Raw genomic sequence first — 19,415 nt, forward strand, 5'->3', positions numbered from 1 at the left:
GGGGCAGAGTCGGTGTGCACCCCACAGGGCAGCGTGATTAGCCCTGTGTTGTTTACAATGATAGACGATGTGTTGAGGGATGTAGGGAGAGGTATGGGTATGGCACTATATGCAGATGATGGGGCTTTGTGGAAGAGAGGTAAGAATGAGAAGTTTGTAATGAGGAAGATGGCGGTGGATGTGGTGGAGGAATGGTCCAAGAGATGGTTTTAGGATGTCTGTGACTAAATCGTGTTTCATGGTGTACTCGAGGAGGAGGGTGGGGGAGGTTCGGTTACATATGTATGGACAGGAATTGGGAAGGGTGTCAGAGTTTAAATATTTGGGGTTATGGTTTGATGAGAGGCTCACATGGAGGAAACATCATGTAATCACGAGCACTGAGGCTGTGTGTGGGGGCTATCAGGACCACCCGGGTAGTGGTGTTGCAGGTGGATACAGGGGAATTGCCACTGAGCTTGAGGAGGGACAAGTTGGCGCTGGCGTATTGGGGCAGGCTGAAGGGGTGTGCTGAAAGCCACACGGCGGTTGTGGCAACTAGGGAGTGTTGGGAGAGGGACAAGAGTAGTTTGAGGATGTATGGGTGGACAATAGGGCAGAAAGTGACAGAGTATGGCTTGGAGGGGATAGAGATAGGGCCGGCGACTGCATTGGGGCCCATCCCTCCGTGGATGTTCCCGATGCCAAGAGTGGATGTAGGCGTGATGGAGGAGAGGAGGGAGTGGGGCAAGGGGGGCGTGAGCGTGTGTGTGGAGAAGTATGTCTGTAAACGGTTTTATGGTTTTGTAAGGGTGTACACTGATGGAGCTAAGGTAGTGAATGGGGGTAGAGTGCATGTTCCTGAGTTCAGTGTGAGTGTCTGTCAAAGAGTCACTGATAATGTGTCGGTGTACACAGCAGAGATGGTGGCTATGTGTGGTGGCGGGTGTGGTTTGGCTCGGCTGCAGAGGGGACGGAGAAGGGAGTGGCTCAGGGAACAGTGCCAGGTGGAGGCAATTGGCCTCAGCTGAGGCGTGGGGCCCACTGTCACGGTGCGGATTCTTGGGGGGCGTACAGGGTCGGCACGACACAGCAGGTACAGATGCAATATGTTTATTTTGGTTTCTTTATGCAGAATCGAGCTCTCCGCTACTGCATTTTAAAACCACAATACAAACAGTTAGTGTGCAATTGGCTCAGCTGAGGCCAATTGCCTCCACCTGGCACCGTTCCCTGAGCCACTCCCTTCTCCGTCCCCTCTGCAGCCGAGCCAAACCACACCCGGCACCACACTATGATCATTGGGTTGAGATGGGTGGAATGTGACACCACGTAGGGTGCTGATATGTTCAGACTCAGCAGCAGTGTTATGGATGGTAGGTCTGACAGGGAAGACCTACTGGGATATTGCTGGGGTTGGAGAGACAGGGAGTAGAGGTGAGGTTCTGCTGGGTTCCTGCGCATGCTGGAGTGGAGGGTAATGAGGTGGCTGACATGGTGGCAAAGAGTGCTGTAAGGAGGACTGAGGGTGTCGTTAGGGCGCAGGGAGGTTAAGTGGGAGAGACGGGGGTGAAAACATGACACAGTTTGTGTGATAGATGTGAGGTGGTGGAAACGGTTGAGCGTGTACTGTTTGTCTGTGGGAGGTGTGATAAGGAGAGGGTGGTGTTGTATGGTAGTGTCAGGGAGACGGAGCGGGGCTGGGACTTAGGTGGTGGGAAAGGGAAGGAGGCAGTAATGAAGGCAGTATTTCTGTTCCTTAGGAACGCGGGGCTTTACAGCGGGATGTAGACGGGAGGCCGTGACCGGCCTCACACGCCTGTGCAGCAGGTGGCGGTATACGCACCTTTAAGTTGGTTGCGATCTGCCAGTAAACGAAAGGAGGAAGAAGAAGAAGAAGAAGAAGAAGAAGAAGAAGAGCTCCTACTGCGTCGGTAGGCGAGCAGCAGCGTTAGCATGCAGCTAGCATCCCGCTATGGGGGGCGAACCGGACCTTTGGACGCGGCGGCGTGTCGTTGCGTAACGTCATGCGCGTGAAGGTGCTCGCAGGGGTCGATACGAGCCGCGAGGTGACGCGGTGAGTCCCAGATGGACGACGCGGGGCCGCGGACGGACTTCAGCTTCTGCTGCGGAGCCGCCACCGAGGTCCTGAAGTTCGGTCCCACTCGGTTACACTCCGGACACCAGCTGCTGTTCCTCATCGTACCAGGTTGGTACATTTTAGCATTAGCGGATGCGGTATGAGCTCATGTTGGACCCGGTCCCTGCTTAAGATACAGATGTGATGCTGTTAGTCGTATTAATAGCAGCATAAATGCGGGTACTGTTTGGTGTATTAGTCATATTCTACGAGCCAGAGACTGGTGCAAACGGGTTATTAAACGCTTCAAATAAGTCCCATTGAATACTGTTCACTTCATATCCATATCAAACAACGAGGAAAAGACCACGTGGGACTAACCAACCAATCAAATCACAGCAAAGACGATGACTAAAACAACCCACCCAGCAAAGACGTCACTGTCTCTGCAGAACGCTTCTGCCATGTATGTCCTACCTGGGGGACAGACAGTGGTTGTCCCCAATGTCTGTTTGACAAAAACACATTTATACTTCAAAGTAAACAACGTGAAACCTTTCAGGTTGCTTCACTGAAGGAGGGTGAGGTAATTGAACCCTGTTTGGAGCATCAGGTCCTCGCTGTGTGCCACAGGGACAAACCAGTGAAGTAAAATAGATACCAAAAAGATGATTGTTTAATATAAAATGACTTTTGTAAACGTTTACAGTTTGAATGGCGTCTGTAGCTACGAGATTGGCCAAGCAGAAAAATCTGAAAGTTGAAGTTTGAGAGGATTTGAAAAGTTAATGATTTTAATTCATATAAATCCAATTATAAGAGCTAGAAGGCTGAAGAGTCCTTAAAGAAATGTCCTAAAGGAGCGGAATATTTTAAACGGTTTAATTGCTAAAAGTGAAGGAGTTGAAAGGTGCCAGGGAAGAAGAAGGTGACAAAGAGCAAACCGTTTTGAGCTTTTACTCTGATCGTGTGACGCTGATCTTCTGTGTGATCCATACAGGGAACCCTGGTGTAGTGGGCTTCTACAGAACCTTCATGCAGACCCTTTACAGTATGTTTGGCTGCTGCCACCCAGTGTGGGCTGTAAGCCACGCAGGCCACTGCGAGCCACCACACTCCATGGACATGGTTGAAGGTTTGCAACCTTCTGAGAATTGTTCCAAGTTCATTGGTAGAGAGAACATTCGAATGATACTAAATAAAAAATAAAAATGAAGTCTTTTAACACCTCTTTCCATATAGATAACTTCTCAGCGGCAAAGCGTGACGTGTTTGGTCTGAACGGGCAGATTGAACACAAGCTGGCCTTCATCAGGAGACACGTTCCCAGAGAAACCAGCCTGGTGCTGGTGGGACACTCCATCGGCTGCTACATTATTCTGGACATCATGAAGAGAAATCCTAAACTCAAGGCGAGTTCCCCGGGCGGCTCGTTGAAATACCAAGTGTGAACACCCGTGGCTGTACCTTCTTAATCCGTCCTTTCATGCAGATCATAAAAGCCGTCCTGCTGTTTCCCACCATCGAGCGCATGGCTGAGACTCCTCAGGGGAAGGTCATGACCCCTGTGCTGTGTCACATGCGCTACCTGGCCTACCTGGCCGTCTTCCTGCTCTCCCTGCTGCCCGCGGCGCTCCAGGAAGGCCTGATTAGACTGGCGTTCAGCAGCATCCGCTCCCTGGATGGCGCTGTAGTCCAGCCTACTGTTGCTCTACTCAGCGGAGACTGTGCAGGTTGGCTCCTATTTGGTCACCACTTCACTTTAGTATTTTAGTTCTCAGGTGGCTACAGTGATCGCTATATGATTCTTTTTAGGCGTGCAAACGAAGACTCTACGTAGGATCTCTACTGACACAAGGGGACAGATTAGCAGAAAGCTGCTTGGACACGTTCTGCTCACACGTCACACGTGGGGCTTCTTTCATTTCTTTAAGTTCAGAAGTTTTTTGGTTCCGAAACATTACCAATTGGAGGCATGTGTGCTTGATTAGTCTGCGCTGTTCCTTGATGATCATAATACAGAAAGGTGCAGCTGCTTCCCTGCTGTAGTAACAATACAGTTTACACTGTTTCAATGGGCCTCTAGCTGCTCTCAGATGAGATCTGTGCTCAGGGACATTTACATTACATTGGCGCATGGAGGGGAGGGAGCGCTGGGAACCCCAGCTGCTCCAGGTCAAAGTGTCCCTGAGCAAGGCACCAAAAACAAAAGTCTTTTGATAAAAGCGTCACCTAAATGATATGGAATGTTTGTCATTTCCTAATTCTAGAGTGTCTGATGTAAAGAAATGAACCGGTGTGATTTGTTTCTTTTTGTAGTTAACGCCATGTACATGGGGGGTCAGGAAATGAGGACGGTCATGGAACGAGACAACATCACTATAGAGAAAAACATTGACAAGGTAGGAAAGGCCTCAACGTATTTGCCTGCACCGCATAGTATTCCATTGATAACATGAACGCCACACGGGGTCAACAAGCCCAGTGATCCGTCTGTGTTCCGTCAGCTGTAAACTACTCGTGTTCCCTCTTGCAGCTATTGTTTTATTATGGAGCTTCAGACCACTGGTGCCCCGTCCAGTATTATCATGACATCAAGCAGGACTTTCCTCGTGGGAACTTCCGACTGTGTGAGAACAGGTTCCGCCACGCCTTCGTCCTGGATGCAGGGGGAGACGTGGCAAGAATGCTATTTAAATGGCTCCGTGGGGACGTGAGGACGTGGACTCTGGCTGACGTGGACTCTGGCTGACGTGGACTCTGGCTGACGTGGACTGGTTGATCCAGCGAGCTTAGTGCTGAGGGAATGTCAACATTGATTCATTTATCTACTTATCATTTATTGCTTAATGAACACTCACTTTTATGACATAAATACACGATGGTTTCAAATGAACCATTGATATCAAATTAGAAAGACAAGCATTAAATGAATCTGTCTCAGTAACAAGACACAACTAAACCTTAATAAATCGGGTTTAAATACGTGTTGTGCCCCCTACTGGTAGAGATGTGAACATGTTTACTACGTTTAACGTGGAACAGTTAAATGATTGACAGCTGGGGTCAAACCTTCCTGGGGCTCACTCAGGTTTGAGAATGAGCTAAATATAAAAATTCAGTTTAACTTCAATATGTATAAAATATCTCATTTCAGGAGGATTTTTGAATCATTTTGAAAATGTCCTAATTCTTTGTCCCATTAATGTTGACCGCTGGCTTTGCTTCTTCCCAGAGAATATAATATATCAGTGAGTCACCAACGGTATATAATCCTAATGTTTCCCGTTATCTGTCCCGTGCATTATCCGGCTGTGTGGTCACTGAGGCCCCGACCGGACCCTCCAGACCCCAGCAACACATTTCTTACCTTACAGCCGTCTCACATGGAGTCAGTCAGTTTCCTGTGACCTCCACTATCGAGCAACACCTGGAATGACTGAACAGAAACTAGTGGGAAAGCTTTAGGTTCCATGTCTGACATCATTAGTACGTGTGTTCTCATTGTTAATCTACAGCTGGTATTGGCAGTAATACGACCTTGCTGTTTGAGTACGTTCAGTATAGAAATCATTTCCGTCTTCTGCATTGAACGCATTGTAAATCATTCCGTAATTTGAGATTATTGGCTACAAAAAATAAATGAATCTTTAACGTTCTGTATCTCATATTGTCATTTCATTTTCACTTTATTTCTTTGGAGACACACACACATTCTTTTAAACATGAATACATCAAACTGATGCACCATGCTTTGATATTCCTCCCGAGAATCTTCACCTTTTGAATTGTAAAACAGCCCCCAGCGTCCACATGTAACCTGTGGTGAGGAATCCTTTGTTATCAGTAACGGTGGCCAGTGTGTGGCCACGTGCACACGGACACCTGAATGCTGTTGCTTTAGGGGACCGGCTTATTTATTCCTCAGTAGTCACGTAAAACACTTCATTCTGTAACACGATATCATTGCAAATGCCGGCGCCGGTGCCAATGTCTCTGCTGAAGCGAGTTCCTCTTGGCGGTGCCCCTCTGGTCTGCATCAGTCCTTGAGGCAGAAGCTCTGTCCAGGCCCCAGCACCTGTCTGACGGTCACGTTCACCCTGGAGCCCTGCATGTACCTGCAGCACGCTGCCCAGTCCCGCTCCGAGGAGGCCGGGCTGCAGCTCTCCGCCTCAAACACCGGCCGACCCTGAGGTGGTGCCACGATGCGTGGGACCGCGTGGTAAAAGAGCCGGCTCGGTCCCGACATCACCATCACGTCCCCACAGTGAACGTACATAGCGGTCGGGGGGTCCTGTCTGCGGCTGCCTCCCAAAAGGAAGATCGCGGACCTCCCAAAACTATGGGGACAGAAAACAGGATTTGTACCTTTTCTGTCCCACGGCACTGAGCACTGCTGAGCGTCTCCTCTCACCTGAAGGACAGCAGAGGCCGGCTGTGAGCCAACTCGGACTCGTCCACGTGTATTCCCAGCGAGGAGTCACACCCGTAGTAGTTGAGGATTCCAGCCTGTGCGTTGAAGCCCGGGGAGCCACATGCCGATGCTACGTGGAAGGCCAGCGAGTGGAGATCCGCTGGAAAAGGAGTGTAGTGGTTGGCAGAGTACGTCTGGGAACAGCCAAACGAAAAGGAGGGGTTGAGGTTTGTACAAGAAGAGCAGCCTGGACCCTTTTCTCGCTTTCTTCGATGCCAAACGGTTTCCTGACATTTGGCCAAATCTCTAAAACAAATGAAATCACCTGAAAACATCAAGGTTTAAGTGTCTGATGTGTGGAGCCTCCATCACACCTGCTGACAAGCCACGAGCAGCAGACGAGTGCACGCGGACAAATCCAACTTTATCAAACCGGGCTGCGAGCGCAGACGCTGCATCACAAGTGCATCACAAGTGCATCACGTGATTCATGTGTGTACAACCTGAGGTCGATGAGATGATAGAGACCCTTTCTGCAACTCATTCAAAGCAGCGTCTGAAACAGCTCTGTAGCCTGCGTTTCTATTCATTTTGGTCTATTATTTGCTTTTATTCTGAAAGTAAGTATTACAGACAGATGTTCTGGGTCTCGGTCATTGGACCAAGGTTCTGCTTTAGTGAGTGCATCTCCTGACTATGACTGTGAACACTGTAGAAACATACAGGAATGTGAGGGGGAACATCGAAACATGCACCTTCTCTTGCACACTCCCCATAAAAACAACTGATTGGGACTCAAAGCAAGTTTCATTCTGTAATAAAAAGATCAAACGTGAATGATATGCTAATAAACTGTACACGAGTGATCAGAGCATTAGTAGTCATGTCACGATTACCTTGGTGTCCCAGTTGTAATGGTATCCCAGAGTAACCCAGCGCAGCTTCTCAAGTAGAGTCTTTGCTTGTGTCTTTCCACAGGGAGAACCACTGCTGGGATCAGACGGATTACATTGTCGGTTTAAACTGTCCCGTGTAGTATTGTCTGAAATACAGAATCAGAAATATCTTCTTCCCCATTCCCTTCAAATTAAACTTTAAATAGCTTCAACTGGGTTTACAGCCCCAAGGCTTTGAAGTGTCCACGTTTGTGTGAATAGAGGGACTTGCATTGCCTCTGTTCTGATTGACCAGAGGGAAGCTGTGTGCTGAGGCCGAGCAAACGTAAAGCGCTTTGCTTGGTCACAGCAGGCCGCTGTGCTCCCAGAGACTTAAGTGAATCATTTTACTGTGAGAGGAGAGAGACCCGTGGTCCAGAGTCTACCCGGTGTGATAACAGTATAACGTGGCGCTGCATGTTGACCAGCAGCCACATGAGGAAAGAGTCCGATGGACACGGAAGGTGGACGCACAGGGAGACATTCAGGGAGAAATGTCTTACCTAAGGCTAAGAACACTCTTGTCCCAAATGTCCTCGGTATCAGAGGGGGACATGTGCATGTCCAGGTTGCAGACGTTGGGCTTTTGAGGGTAGACCTTCAGACACTGTGTGACCCAGAAGGGTTTGGAGCCCCGCAGGAACGGGTTGGAGATAAACGTGAAGCCTGAAAACAAAGTAGTACAGTACTTAGTCAAAGAGAACATTTGGGGTCAGGATCAAACCGTTATCATACATCTTGTGTCCCTGCAGGACGGTCATGGGACACAGTGCCTGTGGAAGGAAAGATGCTCCCGTGTCAGGTGACACAAGAAAGAAAAGAAGGAAACAACTCACAGAGCCTTTAAAGCAGAGTGTGAGTGTTCACTGAGTAATCAATATGCTAAATATCTTCATAGAGTTCAGTGTTTACACAGACAGCTGTGGTTCCACACGGCTGAGCAGTGAGTCACATTGAATGTATCTTCCATTTGTCATGCATCCGTGTTTGTTTGCATGTTTAGTTTGGGTATGAAAGCGTGTTATGTTGTTACCTAACTGCCCGTCCCTCAGTCTGTCCTGTGTGTACCTGGGTAGCCGTGCAGGCCGAAGGCTCTCCAGTCTCTGACAGGCTGTAATCCAACCCTGGCAGCCTCCCCATCGCTCACTCCACCAACGTCCAGTATAGCCGGGACTACCTGTCAATCACACAGACAAGGACACGCATACACACCCAATGACGGCTTAAATATAGACTGTTGTGAAGTGTCTTGCAGACAAACAATAAGCACCAAACGTTCACAGTGGACAATCTTTCCAAGATTGTCACAGAAAAACCCCCAATGTCATCTACAATGTATGTCACATTATAATACACCAGTACTTTTTGTGCGAGGGGCTGGTCATGATTTGCAGACCCCCCCAGTAAACTATTAATTGACAATCAAAAAAATAATAATGGAAGATGATATTTTAAAGCCACTCACAGATAAATAATATATGAAATAAATGGTTTATTCAAATATCACAGCGTCGCTTAACATCTTTTCTCACTTTTACTGGATTGTAGTTCATTAGGGCCTTCGCCATATAATTCCAACTCAATTGACTGACATAGGCAAATATCTGTCCAAATATGAGGAAATTATTCCAAAGAATTAACCAGTTGACTGCCTTAGTTCTTCCCAAAACGGGCATCTCACAAAGCTACATATGGACATGGAGAGCGTCCTCATGACAATCGACCAGGTAAAAGATGAACGTCCTGCTAAAGGAATGCCTGTGATCAAACTGATGTGATGAACACCACACGCTGCAGCCGAGCATCCACTGTCCCGCAGACTGTCTCACTTACTGTCCCGCAGACTGTCTCTCATACTGTCCCACAGACTGTCTCTCATACTGTCCCACAGACTGTCTCACTTACTGTCCCACAGGCTGTCTCTCATACTGTCCCACGGACTGTCTCTCATACTGTCCCACAGGCTGTCTCTCATACTCATACTTATGACATCGGACGTGGACGTAATAAGGATCCACGTCTCCCCCCCCAATTTAGCCCCCAGCAACCCATGAAGGACAAGCGGCTTTAAAGATAGACGGACGGAAACTATTTCAATCCAGGTCACATCTCACGTCACATCTCACGTTATATCTCACGTCACATCTCACGTCACATCTCACATCTCACGTCACATCTGTGGCGACTGTGGGTGAGTGGGGAGCATGGTCGTCCTCCAATCAGAGGGTTGTGGGTTCAATCCCAGGCCCGGCTAACCTGCATGTCGTTGTGTCCTTGGGCAAGACACTTAACCCAACATTGCTCCTGTAGCTGCGACTACAGTGTGTGAATGGTAGTTACTGATGGCAGGAGTCACTGTGTATGGTTCTCCTGTCATCAGTGTATGAATGGGTGTGAATGGGTGAATGATGTCATGTAGTGTTAAAGCGCTTTGAGTGGTCGGAAGACTAGAAAAGCGCTATACAAGTACAGTCCATTTACCATTTACCATCTCACGTTATATCTCACGTTATATCTCACGTCACATCTCACGTCACATCTCACATCTCACATCTCACGTCACATCTCACGTCACATCCAGGTTATATCTCACGTCACATCTCGCGTCACATCTCACGTCACATCTCACGTCACATCTCACGTCACATCTCACGTCACATCTCACGTCACATCCAGGTTATATCTCACGTCACATCTCGCGTCACATCTCACGTCACATCTCACGTCACATCTCACTTGCACGTCATATCTCACGTTATATCTGACGTCACATCTCACGTTATATCTCAGTTGTTGTGTGAGACGTTATATCTCACGTTATATCTCAGTTGCACGTCATATCTCACGTCATATCTCACGTTATATCTCAGTTGTTGTTATATCTCACGTTATATCTCAGTTGCACGTCACATCTCACGTCACATCTCACGTCACATCTCACGTCACATCTCACGTCACATCTCACGTCACATCTCAGTTGCACGTCATATCTCACGTTATATCTGACGTCACATCTCACGTTATATCTCAGTTGTTGTGTGAGACGTTATATCTCACGTTATATCTCAGTTGCACGTCATATCTCACGTCATATCTCACGTTATATCTCAGTTGTTGTTATATCTCACGTTATATCTCAGCTGCATGTTATATCTCACGTCATATCTCACGTTATATCTGACGTCACATCTCACGTTATATCTCAGTTGTTGTGTGAGACGTTATATCTCACGTTATATCTCAGTTGCACGTCATATCTCACGTCATATCTCACGTTATATCTTAGTTGTTGTTATATCTCACGTTATATCTCAGTTGCACGTCACATCTCACGTTATATCTCACGTTATATCTCAGTTGTTGTGTGAGACGTTATATCTCACGTTATATCTCAGTTGCACGTCACATCTCACGTCACATCTCAGTTGCACGTCACATCTCACGTTATATCTCAGTTGTTGTGTGAGACGTTATATCTCAGTTGCACGTCATATCTCACGTTATATCTCAGTTGTTGTTATATCTCACGTTATATCTCAGTTGCACGTCACATCTCACGTTATATCTCACGTTATATCTCAGTTGTTGTGTGAGACGTTATATCTCACGTTATCACGTCACATCTCACGTTATATCTCACGTCATATCTCACGTTATATCTCAGCTGCATGTTATATCTCACGTCATATCTCACGTTATATCTGACGTCACATTTCACGTTATATCTCAGTTCTTGTGTGAGACGTTATATCTCACGTTATCACGTCATATCTCACGTTATATCTCATGTTATATCTCACTTCATATTTCACGTCACATCTCACGTTATATCTCACGTTAGATCTCACGTCACATCTCACGTTATATCTCACGTCACATCTCACGTTATATCTCACGTCACATCTCACGTTATATCTCACGTCACATCTCACGTCACATCTCACGTTATATCTCACGTTATATCTCACGTTATATCTCACGTCACATCTCACGTCACATCTCACGTTATATCTCACGTTATATCTCACTTTAGATCTCACGTTATATCTCACGTCATATCTCAGTTGTTATATCTCACCTGGTCACTCGGTGCACTTCTTGAAAAGTCAATGACATTGCTCAAATCTGGAGGAGGGTTTCTTCTCTTGTAAAACTTGAATATTTTTCTAAATGCATCTTCCCCACTCTCCGCCATGGAGGCTGCCATTTTAGCCATGACGTAATCCACTTCTTCTTCTGTAGGTTTATGGCAGTTGGTAGTCATCTTATTGGGGCATTAGCGCCACTTTGTGCCCCGGAGGGTGGATCCGTCAGTACACTGTCTCCCCCCCAAAATAAATGAAAACAAATAACTGAATAACGTTTCCTATACATACATATACATTATTACAGCCTCTGGGAAAGTCCGTGAGACAGACGAGCCGTAATGTTCTTTACTGAACCGTTTCCAGTTCTAAACAAATGACATCAGGGTCTCAAAGGCCAAAACAATAAACACGAGGGTTCTGCTTTCCTACTGGAAATAAGCAGAAACAATACTGAGCTCCCTATCAGCCACAACACAAGCATATTAAGATACATGGCAGAGAAACCCGACAGAAGCTCCTGGTGGGTCTCAAACCGGGAGAGATGAGACCAGAGCCCCGTTCCTGTACGTGGATAACTGAGTTAGCCGGATCATCTTCAGGATGAGAGGACGTAGTTCAGGCTTTTCGGTTCCCCAAAGCAGGTTTGTCTAAATCACCACAGCAACACATTGAAAAACTTGAAGCTGCTCCGGTTCATCTGAGCTGCTGGATCAGTTCATCAGTCCTCATTGATGAAGGAGCGACATCAGTTAGATGAACGTTTTATAGGGAGAGACTTCTCCCAGATCAGAGACCCGTTTAGCCGCCATGACGTCCTGTACGAGCGCTACAGATGCTGAGGACCAGAATCATTTATTCACAAGAAGATTTCCCCGTTACGTGATGAACACCACACGCTGCAGCCGAGCGTCCACTGTCCCGCAGACTGTCTCACTTACTGTCCCGCAGGCTGTCTCACTTACTGTCCCGCAGGTTGTCTCTCATACTGTCCCACATACTGTCCCACGGACTGTCTCTCATACTGTGCCTCAGACTGTCTCTCATACTGTCCCACGGACTGTCTCACATCTTGTCCCTCAGACTTCTGGATGTTCCACATTTCACTGCTTCAATTGATCAAATGTCTGATGATGAACGATGGATTTATAATGATTCTCACACACATGTAATAAACTAGTTCTATGTGGTCGTCTACATACATATGATACATACGCTGATACATAGATCCTGTTCATTCGTATCAATCTGATGCTTTGGGCTTGTTTTCATCTACATACTCTGAAGGAGTTGAGATCTTTATTCTCATTGGATGATGATCATCATTTAAATAGATATAATGTGATTGATTAGAGTGACGAGGCACTAAAATGAGCCGTTACATTTTACCATCACGCGTAACGTTAACTTGTGTGTGATACTTTGTGGGGCTTGTAGCCTCCAGGGGGCGCTGTCAGTCTTTAACATCATTATAGGATTCATTTCATGTTATTTTCTATCGCACAATATCGCAAATTAGCCTCATGTGTCTTTACAGTGTGAACACATGTGACGTCCTCTGTCCAGAACCCTTCACATCGACAGGAAAAACTCCCCAAACAATGAAAGGTGTTTGATGGGGAGAATAAAGGGAAGAAACCTTTAGAGACACAGGACGGTCCTCCAGGGACGGACAGACCGCGATGGACGTACAGAATGAACAACGTGAAATATGTATAATACATTAAATTAATCTGACAGAAATGATTCAAATGAACATGTTATCTCCTCATATGCCTTCATGATCATCTCCTGCTCTTCCTTTAACTTTATTTGCCGTTATACTGTTAACAAATCCTGGTTTCTGTGATCGACTCTTCCGCCTTCTGACGTGAGACGGTTATCCTGATGACTGAAGTCTGGTTCAAACTAACGAGACGTTTGAGCGCCGATCCGCCTTCAAGGAACCGAGATAGCCTGATGTCAATCATCCAATCATCTGGTAATCTGAGCTGGTACGAGGAACACGGCCCAGCAAGGGTGGAATAAATTAACAACATAGTGTACTGTGGAAACCTGTCTGACACGTATTTAGTAACAACTGTAACTCCCAGCAAGGTTTGAGGAGAGGTTAGCTTAGCATTTGTTTATTATGTTTACATCTACTGCATTCTTCAAATGTCTATGTTTACAGGTCTGTTTACATAACTTTATTTTACTGTTGTGTTTCTGTGTGTGTAAGGAACTTATGAAATTAAAAAAGATAAGCTTTTCCTCCACTTCCTTGCTTGTCATATGCACACGTTGTAGAGAGAAGTTAATACAGGAGTAAAATGATCCTTTTGATTAGTTCTTGTTAATACACATGCTGCAGCATTCTGAATCAAGTGGCTGAGAGAGCAGCTGCCTGATGAAAAAAGAAATTGCAGTAATCTAGTGTAGAATTTGGCGGTGGTGGGCTGCTCAGCGTTGTCGCCTCGCAAGAAGGTCACGTGTTCTAGAAAAGTCAGCGGTCTGCGTGGACTTTGCATGTTCTCCATCGGTCTGCGTGGGTTCTCTGTGGGTTCTCCGGTTTCCTCCCAACGACATGCTCTGAGGGTTAGGTTACTTGGTGACTCCATTTGTCAATGGTTGTGTATCTGCTAAGTCTACACTGCGATTGACTGGCGGTGTACCCAGTCTTTCACCAGCCTCTTCTCCACCCTCTAAAGCAGAGGTCACTAACAAATCGACCAATCGAGTCTTTGCATTTCCAGGATAATATCGTCTCAATACTGCAGCCAATGAGAGATAGCGGCTATTTATACAAATAAAAAAACGTTAGGAAGAAAAGATGGCAACATTTGAGAAAAAGATGGAGAAAGTGAGAAAGGGAAGGGTTTGAAAGTAAGGAACAAATGGCGCGCTCCAAAAACAGTAAAGTGGACAGCATTTAATGCAGAGTGGACGGACTGATTTCTGTTCATACTACTCCTACTGGGAGCACTACTAAAAACATAAGATGCATTATTTATAATCGGGTTAATTAACTGTTAATCGAGTCCAAATGTGAAACTGAAAATATTTTTATCTTATTTTATTGTATATAAGGTGTATCTTTTTATTCTATTTTCTTCCCTGTACATGCTGCTGTGATACCAAAATTTCCCTCTTGAGGGATCAATAAATTATCAATCTATCTTAAAGGGGAAAATCTTTTCTTCCATTTATTATATTTTTCACCCAGACATTTTCTCTAACTGGACCTCTTTAAGTTGAATACTCTGAAGGATAAGCGACATAGAATCACCAACAAGTCTACAAGTAACAATTGTGCCACAGTTTGAAGTCCTCAAATAAACCAGTCTAGTTAGAAAGTGACACAACTGGTTTGCGACGGCTTTCTCAGGGTTCTTAGAGGATCGGATCGGATCTGAGAGGTCTAGTTAGACAACACCTCTGGATGAAGAGGAGGTTTCCACTCTGACTGGAAATGTAAATGTATAAAAACTGATGACTTCTTTTCTCTTCATCTAGATTTAGTTTTGGATTCTTTCGGCCTTTATTACAGGTTTATCGACACCTGTACTACATTTCAATTTCACACTACATTAGTATTGTACCACCAAATCAGAAGGATCTAGGCTAGTTTGGCAAGACAGCCTTAAAACGTATAGGAAGGCTCTCCGTAACGCAAGAGCATCTTATTACTCATCATTAATAGAGAAAAATAAAAACAACTCCAGGTTTCTCTTCAGCACTGTAGCCAGACTGACAGAGAGTCACAGCTCCGTCGAGCCGTGGATTCCTCTGGACCTCACTAGGAACGACTTCATGAACTTCTTCAATGATAAGATTCTGACTATCAAAGAGAAAATTGATGGTCTCCTGCCTTCAACCAGTGCCGACCTGTCCTCCGATGTAGGAACCTTGGATGCAGCAGTGGGCCCTGATGCCTGTTTGGATGCCTTCTCTTCCATCAACCTTGATCAACTGACTTCTATATTTTCAAAGTCTAAATCTTCTACTTGTCTCTTGGATCCGATTCCGACCAAACTGCTTAAGGAAGTTTTTCCTTTATTTAGCACATCCTTATTAGATATTATGAATCTGTCTTTGTTGACAGGACATGTACCACAGTCCTTCAAGATAGCTGTAATTAAACCTCTTCTTAAGAAACCTACTCTTGCTCCAGAGGTGTTGGCTAACTACAGACCTATCTCTAATCTTCCCTTCCTCTCTAAGATCCTTGAGAAATCCGTCGCAAATCAATTATGTGACTTTCTACAAAACAATGCTTTGTTCCAGGATTTCCAGTCAGGATTTCGAGCGCATCATAGTTCAGAAACAGCACTGGTGAAAATTACGAATGATCTTCTACTTGCATCGGACCAAGGACTCATCTCTTTTCTTGTCTTGCTGGACCTCAGTGCGGCATTTGATACCATAGACCATTGTATCCTGCTGCAGAGACTAGAACATAATTGGTATCAAAGGAACTGCACTCAGCTGGTTTAAATCCTACTTATCGGATCGATCCCAGTTTGTGCTTGTAAACGGTGAATCCTCAAAGACCACCAATGTTGGTCACGGAGTCCCACAAGGTTCTGTACTTGGACCGATTTTATTTACCCTCTATATGCTTCCTTTGGGCAATTTTATCAGGAAACACCGCATAAACTTCCATTGTTATGCAGACGATACTCAACTGTATCTGTCGATCAAGCCAGAAGAGACGGACCAGTTAGTTAAGACTTCAAGAATGTCTTGGAGACATCAAAACTTGGATGACCGGCAACTTCCTGATGCTAAACTCAGAAAAAACGGATAAACAAGATAAAAGTTATCTTGATAGGCCCAGAGCGCCTTCGAAGCCAGCTGTCACGTGATAACAGTTTTTATGGATGGAATTGCTCTGGTACCCAGCAGCACCGTCAGGAATCTGGGAGTTCTCTTCGACTAGGATATGACCTTCAACTCGCATATGAAGAAGACTTCAAGGACTGCCTATTTTCATCTACGTAACATATCAAAAATCAGGAACTTCCTGTCTCAAAGTGATGCAGAAACATTAGTTCATGCGTTTGTCACTTCCAGACTGGACTACTGTAATTCTTTGTTATCAGGCTGCTCTTGTAAATCTCTTAAGCCTGTCCAGTTGATTCAGAATGCTGCAGCACGTGTATTAACAAGAACTAAGAAAAGGGATCATATTACTCCTGTATTATCTTCTCTGCACTGGCTCCCTGTTAAATCAAGAATAGAATTTAAAGGGTCGGGTTTTAAAAAGTAGACTGGGGGACAGAGCCTTCAGTTATCAAGCTCCTCTTTTGTGGAACCAGGTTCCACTTTCAGTCCGGGGGGCAGATTCGGTCAGCTCTTTTAAAGTAAAACTTAAAACGTTCCTCTTTGATTGTGCCTATAGTTAGGGCTGGCTCAGGTTAGTCCGGACCAGCTCTTAGTTAAGCTGCTATAGGCTTAGACTGCCGGGGGAATTCTTAGGACACACCGAGCTCCTCTCTCACGCTCTCGTTCTACCATAATTCAAGTTTTATTAATGCACATGACTAATTCAGTTTCTTTCCGGGAGTTTTTTTTTTGTGCTTTCTCCCCTAGCAGGTCTCCGTAGATCGTGGTTCCTTCAGGATCCTGGTCCTGACACCTACCGTGGCCATGCTGACGCCTGCTGCTGCCATCATCATCATCATTGTCATCATCATTATTTTAGATATTAATCATATTACTGTACTCATAAACCGACATTACCCTCTCCTAAAGTCTCTGTGCTCTCCCTCCCCACAGGCTTCTGTAGATGGGGGTTCTATCTGATGGTGGTTGCCCCTGCAGTGGTCCTGCTGTGCGCCTGGCTTACTACTCACAATTACTTGAATCATTTCTGTCATAGGAATTGCATGTATTATACATTGTTCATCCTGTACACATGGCATCCATTGTAGTCTGTCCATCAGGAGACGGATCCCTCCTCTGACCTTCTCCCTAAGGTTTCTTCCCTTTTTTCCCTCTTGTAAGGGGTTTTTCACTTTTTGGGGAGTTTTTCCTGTGCCGATGGTGGGTTTCGGGGCAGAGGATGTCGTATGTGTACAGACTGTAAAGCCCTCTGAGGCAAAATTGTAATTTGCGATTATTTGCAGCTATTGTCTTAGAAGGAAGGTGTTGCACCACGGTTCCAATGATCAGGTCAAAAATGATGAAACACGTCAGCAGAAATCGTCCACTTGAATTCTCATATGACTTCTTTTAATTTATCAGAAATGAGGAAACATTCAACCACTTCCACATGTGCAGATGATATACACTTTAACATGTCATTGAAAACTACAATGTAAGTGTTAGGAACAAAGCGTGTCCCTGCAGTGTGAGAACAGGAACCCTGTATGATGGCAGATCAAGTACGTTTCAAGTTGATGAGAAATATCGTTGCTTCCTGGTGTTGATAGACATTAATAAGTGGTGTCCTTGTGTACGTTACAGTAGCAAAGCGTATCATTAAGATAAGTGGAATTCAGGGGTCTATGTACAATGTATATGAGCAGATGTTAACTGTCCCATTGTCCAGGTATGTCTCAGTGCAGAAATGGCAGCAGAGCAGTGAGCCAGTGTCCCAACGGCGAGCCGCTCAGCCGCAGAAACACTTCATACATGGTGAGCGTCCACAGGTCGACGCACTCGGCCAGGGTGATCTGGATACGCCTCCTCCAGGACCGAGCCTTGCTCCTCCTGTGTCTGTCAGAGGAGCAAAAGGTCAAAGGTGAGTTCAAATTCAAGGTTTACAAATGCGCTCGTCTTCTCGTTGAATCCAAACACATGAGGGTGAAGGAGGTTTGTCCTACAGCCAAGTCACTCCGGCCTTCCATTGGATGTTGCATGTGTACCGATTGTAAAGTCCTCTGAAGCAAATTAGTCATTTGCGATGTTGGGCTCTACAAAATAAAATCAATTGAATTGATCTCCGGGGGGGGTCGCAGGATATTTTATTAGGGTCTCATTTGCTCAATTCATGAAATACATAACTTGTGTTTAAGTAACATGGATCAAACAAAGCGGCTCAGCTTTCCAAGAAAATACAAGGAAAAGTCAATAAAAATGGCCTTATGATGTATGAGGCATGTTGCAAACGCTAAACATCAGCTTGTTTGCATTGTGAGCCTGAGGATCACTCAATGATATCAAAGCATAAAAAGTTGTATTGACTAAAGATAATTGTTGATATTGTGTTACTATTTCACCTGTTATACAATATCAAACTCTCATGGAGATAAGACAAATACACAGTGATGGAGGGCTCAGTTTAGGAGAAAGAAAGTGGTTAATAAATAGCGTGAATCTAAATCATTGGCATCAATAAATTAATAAATAACAGAGCATTACTACAAGCTGGTAGCGACTAATAACCAAACAATAAATCACGTCTCATAATTGATATTCATGTTTCATGCTACTACTCCAGCCCCATATAACAGTACATATGAGGGGGGGGGTTGTGTGTCCACGAGTAGGAGGAGATTTGAGACACGGAGGAAGGAGGAAGCGATATGTAGTAGAATGAAACACAAACAAATAACAGACTCTCGCCTGCAGATGTACCTTAGAAACAGGAATGTTTATGCAGTATTGCAGTATGTTGAGATAACATTGTATGGATGTAATCTCAAACACCAACATACATGGTTGTTCAGCATCTGTCCCTGGGATGTAAAGAGTTGACCATTTGGTTCTGACAGATCTACACTGGCAAATACCGATGAATGGACATGAAGAAGATGCTACGCTGCCCCACCCTACTTCTATGTGATGGGAGGGTATAAATGATTCCTCTCAGACAGTCGAAGCCATTCGGCAGTCCTTCCCATCATTACAAGAATTCTGTTCAAAAACGATTTCTGACTCAAACCTCATCTGTGACCAGTCTACCTCACTGTATTTCTATGCATGTGGAGTCGATT

General features: G+C 45.3%; 3 protein-coding genes across 7 annotated transcripts in view; 1 reads left to right on the plus strand and 2 right to left on the minus strand.

Moving 5' to 3' along the window:
* The first annotated feature begins 1,605 nt into the window (after positions 1-1,605).
* ldah (lipid droplet associated hydrolase) lies at positions 1,606-6,365 on the plus strand. The gene is made up of 7 exons (XM_040199637.2): positions 1,606-2,188; positions 3,060-3,194; positions 3,302-3,471; positions 3,552-3,792; positions 4,379-4,461; positions 4,596-4,772; positions 6,115-6,365. The coding sequence occupies exons 1-7, from the start codon at positions 2,068-2,070 to the stop codon at positions 6,250-6,252; spliced, it is 1,065 nt and encodes a 354-aa protein (XP_040055571.2). The 5' UTR covers positions 1,606-2,067; the 3' UTR covers positions 6,253-6,365.
* On the minus strand, positions 5,719-11,687 carry alkbh1 (alkB homolog 1, histone H2A dioxygenase). Of its 4 annotated transcripts, none has more exons than XM_078089086.1 (6): positions 11,487-11,687; positions 8,477-8,585; positions 7,912-8,074; positions 7,370-7,460; positions 6,474-6,633; positions 5,719-6,399 (listed from the first exon to the last, which is right to left on the minus strand). In XM_078089086.1, the coding sequence occupies exons 1-5, from the start codon at positions 11,670-11,672 to the stop codon at positions 6,604-6,606; spliced, it is 579 nt and encodes a 192-aa protein (XP_077945212.1). In that variant the 5' UTR covers positions 11,673-11,687; the 3' UTR covers positions 5,719-6,399; positions 6,474-6,603. The 4 variants fall into 4 exon arrangements, with proteins under 4 accessions (XP_077945212.1, XP_077945211.1, XP_077945214.1 ...); XM_078089085.1 differs by having other exon boundaries at positions 7,370-7,463; XM_078089088.1 differs by having other exon boundaries at positions 7,370-7,515.
* Positions 11,688-17,687: 6,000 nt separating this feature from the next.
* The window catches only part of adck1 (aarF domain containing kinase 1), a 49,254-nt gene continuing 47,526 nt past the window's right edge, over positions 17,688-19,415 (minus strand). For both annotated transcript variants that reach the window (XM_040199578.2, XM_078089089.1), the window contains one exon: positions 17,688-18,195. In XM_040199578.2, coding sequence (XP_040055512.2) covers positions 18,036-18,195 — 160 coding nt within the window. In that variant the 3' untranslated portion in view covers positions 17,688-18,035. The remainder of the gene's footprint in view (positions 18,196-19,415) is intronic.

This window comes from Gasterosteus aculeatus, chromosome 15 (assembly GCF_964276395.1).
Source record: "Gasterosteus aculeatus chromosome 15, fGasAcu3.hap1.1, whole genome shotgun sequence".
Lineage (NCBI taxonomy): Eukaryota > Metazoa > Chordata > Actinopteri > Perciformes > Gasterosteidae > Gasterosteus > Gasterosteus aculeatus.

Excerpts from the sequence above, each read along its gene's own strand:
- ldah (XM_040199637.2), top strand. The coding sequence starts at position 2,068 with ATGGACGACGCGGGGCCGCGGACGGACTTCAGCTTCTGCTGCGGAGCC. Across the intron at positions 3,472-3,551 it reads AGAGAAATCCTAAACTCAAG|ATCATAAAAGCCGTCCTGCT; the intron begins GCGAGTTCCCCG and ends CCTTTCATGCAG. Across the intron at positions 3,793-4,378 it reads ACTCAGCGGAGACTGTGCAG|TTAACGCCATGTACATGGGG; the intron begins GTTGGCTCCTAT and ends TTCTTTTTGTAG.
- alkbh1 (XM_078089085.1), bottom strand. The coding sequence starts at position 11,672 with ATGACTACCAACTGCCATAAACCTACAGAAGAAGAAGTGGATTACGTC. Across the intron at positions 8,586-11,486 it reads GAAGTGCACCGAGTGACCAG|GTAGTCCCGGCTATACTGGA; the intron begins GTGAGATATAAC and ends TGTGATTGACAG. Across the intron at positions 6,634-7,369 it reads ATTACAACTGGGACACCAAG|CGGATCTCCACTCGCTGGCC; the intron begins GTAATCGTGACA and ends CTCCTTTTCCAG.